General features: G+C 36.9%; 1 protein-coding gene across 1 annotated transcript in view; it reads right to left on the bottom strand.

Annotated features, from left to right (window-relative positions):
- Positions 1-6,054: 6,054 nt before the first annotated feature.
- Tmtc2 (Transmembrane O-mannosyltransferase targeting cadherins 2) overlaps positions 6,055-7,598 on the bottom strand; it is a 41,445-nt gene continuing 39,901 nt past the window's right edge. Inside the window, exons 9-10 of the mRNA XM_088042940.1 lie at positions 6,931-7,109; positions 6,055-6,331 (exon numbers count right to left, since the gene is read on the bottom strand). Coding sequence (XP_087899066.1) covers positions 6,179-6,331; positions 6,931-7,109 — 332 coding nt within the window. The 3' untranslated portion in view covers positions 6,055-6,178. The remainder of the gene's footprint in view (positions 6,332-6,930; positions 7,110-7,598) is intronic.

The following is a 7,598-nucleotide window of genomic DNA, read 5'->3' as shown; positions in this document are numbered from 1 at the left end:
GTAACGGGTGCGTCACCTAGTACCGAGTAACGAAACGTTACTCACAAATGCATTTCGTTACTCGCATTTTTCGTTACTGTATGTTTTACGCATGTGCGCGCATATTCGGTGAATTGAAAAATGTACGTTACAAAATATTGACATTTGATAATTAAGTAAAGTATAATTTGAAAATTATAGAGTTAGTTAAACGTGCGAAGTCATACAGTACGCGTCCGCAATATGACTCGATTCGTTGCTCTAACATAACATGGCTTGTTATAAGGTATCAAAAGTAACGAGTAACGTAACGATACGATAGTAACGAGTACTAACTGTTATAGTAACGAATACATACGGGTACGCTTGTTTTCGTTACTTTTACACCACTATGTTAACCATAAGAAGTTTCGTCAGTTAACCACAAAAAATCTTCTTTGAAATACGACCGAGCCACCTTATTTATCATCGTTCCATCTTACCAGAAAATTGTAAAGTACTGCATTTACAGCCACCACAAGTGCTTTCTACTCTTTGCCAGAAAGACATTTGATTCGTGAAGTCTAGATTAGAAGATGGCACAAAAGAAGGGTTGTAAATATTACCAAACCTTTCATTAGTCCAGTGTTTGATGGCGCAGGCACTCAATCCTATTAAAATTGCTTGGAATTTATAAGCAAAAGGGGCATAACAGTCTGTGTTATAACTCCGTTACGATAATATCAAACTTTTTGTTACTTTCAATAAGTTTTTGCTTTACTGGAGTTTCTAGGTTTTTACATGCTTTAGCCCCCCAACTCGCCAAGAGAACGTTGTTGAAATACTTTTGAAATCTGCAGCATTTTAGTGTGGTCATATTAATAGAAGAAACTAGATCTTGATCACGTCTTTCGATCTGTACTTTTTTCATGATGGAATTTGCAAAACGACTTCGTGTCCTCTTTGGGTCAAACCGTTCATTACAGAGTGGAAAACTCTAACATGACTGGTGGATGGGTGAGGAAACAGTCCCAGAATTTTGTACGTTAGTACCATTGTTAGTCCAACAATGTTTTAACCACCATGATCACTACACTACCGTACCGGAAACTTAATATCGTCCACATTATCACAAAGTAAAGTGCATAATTATCAAGGAAAACTTGTGGCGTTGTTTTCCATAGTTTCATACTAATGTTTGGTTAATATTTGTTTAATGCATGTGTGCTATGGTTCTATTAACATATTTACTCGGTTTAATGGTATTGTGGGTGTCTGTTCTCCGGACAACTATGGGTGGATTTCCGTCAGACATTATCGATGTTAACAAATAGAACACTTAAAAAGATTACAAGTCATTGAAAAGCTTTAATTTTATTCGCTTAGCTCAAACTGTCTTTTGTTGTCACCAATCAAGTTGTATTACTCTTTTTTTTAATCCGATTCCTGATAAATTAAATCACGCTATTCAACTATTTTCTTTCTGAACAATAACTGTGATTGATTTAACTACCAGAATTTACTTAGATAAGACAAAAATTTTAAAGCACCGAGACTATTAAGCCGAATTGAATTCTAAAAATCAATACGAAAAATCAAACTAACACTAACACTAACATAGATTGATGAGTTACGATCTGACGGCGAGGGAAGTTATTCTTTAGAGTACAAATAAATGTATTTTCGGAAAGCTCAAAATAAATAATCTGGCAATCAAAAATATTGCCGAATGGACCATCATTAGAGTAGAAGAATGAAGCTTTTTCCTAATCCATTTTAGAATTTCTATTTTTAAGTTCAATTTTGATAAGCTTCTTGCTTTCTTGTCTCTTGGGATGTAATTATTTTTAGAAGCACTTTCAAACTTTCTCTATTTTCGTGGGAAAATGCAAGTAAAATGCTGCCATTCGAATTTCAGTTTGTGATAAAAACTCAGTTCAAAAACTCCTTTGTGCTGTCACTCCTAGTTCTTCTCAGTTTAATTTTAAGGGAATTTTCTAGATTCGAAAATCATGTTCTATGCATTATTACATTATGTATTCCTACTATAAATAGAAGTTCATTTCAATTGTAAAGTATTCAAAATAGGGACAAAGTGGAAATGATAAAATACACATAAAAAGCTTGCGCAGAACAATTTTAAAGCTTATAAACGCACTGACGTCCAGAGCTCATTTGCATAACTTACCTGAGGCAACTTTTTTGTTTTTCCAATATGCACACCTCCAACATCTACAATTTGTGGTACCCAAGGCCTCGGTAAATTCAAACTAAAATGCGTGTTGGGCATAAAAAGCTTCGCATCGTTGACAATCGTACTCAATCCAGGTAAATCCCTAAAGTACGACTTTGCGACACGGTCGTCCCTCCATCTCACCAAAAAATTGTAGAAAACTTCATTCCCTGCAACCATTAGAAAGTTTTCCACTCTTTGCCAGAAACCCATTTTATTCGTAAAGTCGAGATTATAAGAGGGTACAATAGAAGGGTTGTAAATATTCCCAAACCTTTCATTCGTCCAATGCTTGATGGAATCAGAACCCAATCCTACCAAAGGCGCTTTGAATTTGTACGCAAAAGGCGCGTAGCAGTCCGTGTTGAAAATATAAATATAAAAATATATAAAATAAGTCTTTGGATCACTGGAGCTTCGAGATTTTTACACGCTTGGATGGACCAGATGGCTAAGACCACGCTGAGGAGCTACTTTTGTAGTCTGAAGCCTTTCAACCAGGTTACATCAAGAGAAAACACGATATCCTGGTCACGTCTTTCAATTTGTATTTCTTCCATGATGGAACTTGGGAGTTTGTAGTGATTTACAAAAGTGACGTTGTGGCCTCTTTGGGCCAAACTGTGCAATATGGGGTGGAAAACTTTGACATGACTGGTGGCTGGGTGAGGAAACAGTCCCAATATCTTATACGATAGTACCATTGGGAATATTTGGAAAACGCACAGTGTTGTAACGGTCATGATTACGACTGAGGTACTGCATTGACGTAAAATGGGTTTTCATGGTAAATAGTTATGACAAAAAATGGGTACCTATGGTATAGTTTTGCATACTAATGTAATTTTAATATTTGTTGAATAATATTTAGTTTGCTGTCTTTTATTGTCGTCAAAGAAGATGACTTATCCTTTTTACTAAATCCCAGGTCCTGTAATTTATAACTAAATCGTTCATGTTATTCCTTGTTGAAGTTGCCCCTCTACTTCTGAAGAGCAATATTATTCTTGATTTAACATTAATAATCTACCGAAATTTACTTGGATAAGATAAGCCTTGTCTGCATATTTACTTTACAAACAATATGGTGTTGCTATACTCGTAAAAATTTACTTTCACCTGATTTTATTTATCGCATCGAACTCATTACTATTTAAAAGCACCTAAACATTGAAAACAACTCAGAGAGGGTCTTTGTACTATTTAATTCAATAAAATTTTAAATATTATTAAATGTGACCTTTCTAGTATTCTAACAAACTAAAAAAGTTTCATGAATTACGTGGAGCTGAGTAATTATGAATTGGTTGCACCACATTAAAATTTAATCGCGACTCTATTTTGATCAATCACAATAAATTGATGAATTGAATGATAAATAAATGATACGATTCAGTTCAAAGTAAACAAATAAATTTGGAAACGATTAAATTAAATTAAAGCAGTAGAATCTATTTTTGTATAGTGTTCGCACAAATTCTGCTAGTGCTATTTGCAAGCAAATGAGGAGAGTTTTGAGTTTTACAAGTTCAAAGTTATGACAATGTGGCGACATTTCTCTGTCTGAAAAGAATGCAGACACGCTTTGGCGTCGCTTTTAATTAAGGGGCGACGTAGGGTTTGATTAAAAATAGTTTTTGGTGGTGGGATGGTAACAGTGTTTGCATGACGTGGAAATGTCTTTTTCTCATCTCCGCTTTATCTGTCATTAACTTTTCGACTCTCTAATTACATTTACGTTCAAAGTTAGAAACCGGGGTTCCTTTGCAAATTTACGTCCGTGTAGTTTTTAATTGAAGTATTTAAAGCGGTTGCAGTCTAGCTGATATACGTTTCTACGCTTCAAGTATCTTCAAGTCGAAACTTCCAACGAGGCGGCAGATAAAAATGCTTAGATGAGAAATTTATGACTTGCTTGAAGATTTTCAATTGCTGCAGGACTGGAAAAAAATTAATTAGAATTTTTTCGCCCCGAAAAAATCCCTCGATTAAACCACCAGACTTGTTGCTGCCGTATCGTTTAATGGCGGCCCGAGTTTAATTTAAATAAATTTAAAAATCCGGGAGGATCTGTTTTAGAACCCAAAGACGATTTTCTGAAGCTGGTAAAAGTCTATATTGCGTTTCCGAAGCCTTGATGGAAGCTTTACCCGAGAAGGGACATGAAGTTACGGTTATTAGCCATTTCCCGAGATACAACGATATTAGTTTAAAAGATACCGCCGACGCCGACGTCGCGGTTGGAATATTAGGAAAATTCTGGGAGCGCGTTCATTAAACGAAAAGAATGATTTTTATTTAAACCAATTCCCAGATAATATCCTCGAGAAGTATTATTTACATTGTTTCCGCTGCGACTCTATTATGGAAAAAGTGAAATTAGACCCGAGGAACACGGCAAAAGGATAATTCGGTTTCGGACCGATTCGCGAACTGAACGAGATTATAAGCGGAAGGGAATCAGAAAACGGACGAGAATAAATGGACGATCAAAGAGAGAGGAAAACCACATTTCCAGAGAATATTTTTATTTTCTCGCATCATCATATCGCTACAAAGAATAAAAAACCGACACTTTTGTGCCTCGTAAACTCTAATAACAGAAAAATAATTATAAGAATTAGCTTTACAAATATCACACAGGCACGAAACCATGCGTGTGTACTCACCAAGATAAGAACGGTTTCAGATGTACGGAAATTAATCTTTGCACAAAGTCGTAAAATTAACTCCTCTCATGTCTTTCGATAATCGAATTTTGGGCTGCACACTTTCGGTTTTTTACTTTTTTTATGTAATAAAGTCTTTCAATTTCGCAAAACTTAAGGTAAAACCTTTGCGTCATAAAGATTTTTATGCCTTTATTGTGGATGGTTATAAATGCTCCCCTTTAGAGTCCATTCGTCTACAAACATGCAATTTGAGAAAATCGTCTAATTTTTAATGCCCAACTCGTTAAATTTAAATTATTTAATTAAAGCGGGAGCACGTATCGGACGCATCAGAAAATTTCGATGACAACCCGTAAATTAATTAGTTAACAGCAATTTTTAATTTCTCCCCAAACGGCTTTAGCTAAATTAAAAATAACAGTTTTTGCTAACGGTAAACCTGCAGGCGAAGCAGAGCGAAAAACGAGACTAATTAAACAAAACGGTTTTTTCTTTGGGAAAATATTCAGATATTTACTGTGCTTGATTGAAGAGGAGAAATTTGTTTTTTGATTACCTGCGTTTTTAATTATCGATCCTTATTATAAATACGTTGCGATAAAGATTGTAATTGCTTGGTCATTAGAGTTATTTGAGTTCGAATCCCACGCACTTGTGGTCATAAAAGTAGACCATTCGTGACGTTAATGGTTGGTAGAAAAGGTTGCGTAATAAAATCCGGAACTATTATCATCGCGGTAATTTTTTAGGGATGATGAGGACATAACTGATTAAGTGTGGCTGAATAAATTCGAAATCGATATTGACACCCGAAGCGCGCACTTTGCGTCCTTAAGGTGGAAGATTTATTACACCCTCTGGTGGTAATTAGGTTTGAAATGAAACCGCTGCATACACAAAATAAGTTAAAGCTTTATTTTACAATTTAATTAAATACAGATTTAATTACAATATACGACCCATTAAAAGCCAACAATATGGTAATAATATTATTTTGAAAGCTTACAGTTCCAAGGGAATAAGAGAAGCTTTTATCCAATCCAAAATGACATTACACTGATAAAAAGATATGTAAATGTAATGTAGTTTTCCCAAAAGAAAAGACTGGAACCAAACCGGACCTATGTACAGGATATCAGTGTCTGAAAAAATACAGTTCTTAACAAAAATATCACTATCGATCGTCATTCATATTGTCAGAGTCTCGTGGATGCCGAGTGTCGCTATACGGGGTGGTCCCAAAACGTCGGCGTGGAGAAGCACACAGATATCCTCGTTTCGTTGATTATGAACCATCTTCGGAGCTTACTCAGCGTCAAGTCATCACGCTATGAAGTTTATGCAAATTCGTCAACGTCGTTATGTCATCCGGTTGCAGCCTTAACGCTTCTTTGTAACTATTTGCTGCCTCGTTGTATTTCCCGTTCAAATGCAGAATCGCCCCCAAGTTGGTATGACTGCGAGCGTCCTGAAGCAAAAATTGATGAGTTAACCAAGCTGATAACGATTTCCCAGTGCTTTGTTATTATTGTTGTTACCGTTAAACGCCCGTAAACGTTTTTCTCCAAATTACAACAACGTTCACTCTTCATTCGCGTCTAATTAAATTTTCCACGATGTGAAGACGAAAACTCATTAAATATACAATTAGCAGGAACAGACCTTCGGCGAAATTGCCCGCTTTTTAGCCCGACTCGAAATGTTATAATCATAATTAAAGCGATTTAGAAGGAAAAAATCGGCGAATTAGGTAGCGGCGAAATCCTGGGAACTTTACAAACTGACACATCTAAGCTACAGGAATCACTAGAGCTTCATTTCCATTTTATCATATCCTTCTAAGAGATTTCATTCGGCGGTGAACGTCAAGTTCGATTCGCGATGAGAAAATAGTGAAAAGACTTTGAAACTTAAATTCTTATGTTTGCGGTTAATAAATGAGGTTCCGTGGAATTTTTTGGTTCGAATCGAACAGACTAATGATCTCACTTTCCGCCGAGAGATTTCCCATTTTTCTAAGTAATATCTATTTGTGTGGGTAAATGGGTCAAACTGTGTGCAACTTACGGAAGGCTTGATTTCCACCGCCGTTCTGTACCACCTCTCGGCGTCCTGGTGTCTCCCCGCTTGCCTCATGGCCGTCGCCGCCGCCACCGCCAATTCGTAATCATGTGGCCTTAATTCGGCCGCCTTCTCGTACATAACGGCGGCTTCCTTGTATCGGCGCCGCGACGCCAGGAACTCACCTGCAAATATATTTTCATTAGACTAATTGGACGCTGCTGATCTCCTTGATGAAGAAATACGAGATTTTTCCGGGCGTTCGCTGCCGCCATTAATCCCGGAATATTCCGGCAACATATCCCCGGAAAAAAGGACGACTCATACAACCGACAATAAAAAGATTGCGTCTGGAATGGAGCTCTTAAACGAATACTATTTGCATCTGAAATTTTAACGGCTCTACTTTTGTAACGGCACCGCTTATACGGGCTTATTTATTGGCCGAGTTTTACCACCTTGGGGCTGCTGGGATTGTAATTGAGCGCGGTAACGGCATTCCTCGATTTTACGGCCGACATTAGCGAACGAGCTATAGGTTTTGATCGTGTTGTGAGAGAGGGAAGGATGTCCATTGATTATCCGTGGGCAGAATGGCAACGTCTTCGACCCAGCAGCCGCTAATTAGCGAGTGCTTTCAACTTTTCATTTTTCTTTAATCTAATCTTGGGAGT

The sequence above is a fragment of the Gnatocerus cornutus genome, chromosome 8, assembly GCF_029298725.1.
Source record: "Gnatocerus cornutus isolate USDA-ARS CGAHR chromosome 8, icGnaCorn1.1, whole genome shotgun sequence".
NCBI lineage: Eukaryota > Metazoa > Arthropoda > Insecta > Coleoptera > Tenebrionidae > Gnatocerus > Gnatocerus cornutus.
The sequence above is the reverse complement of the archived record's forward strand: the minus strand, read 5'-3'. Positions and strand labels throughout refer to the sequence as shown.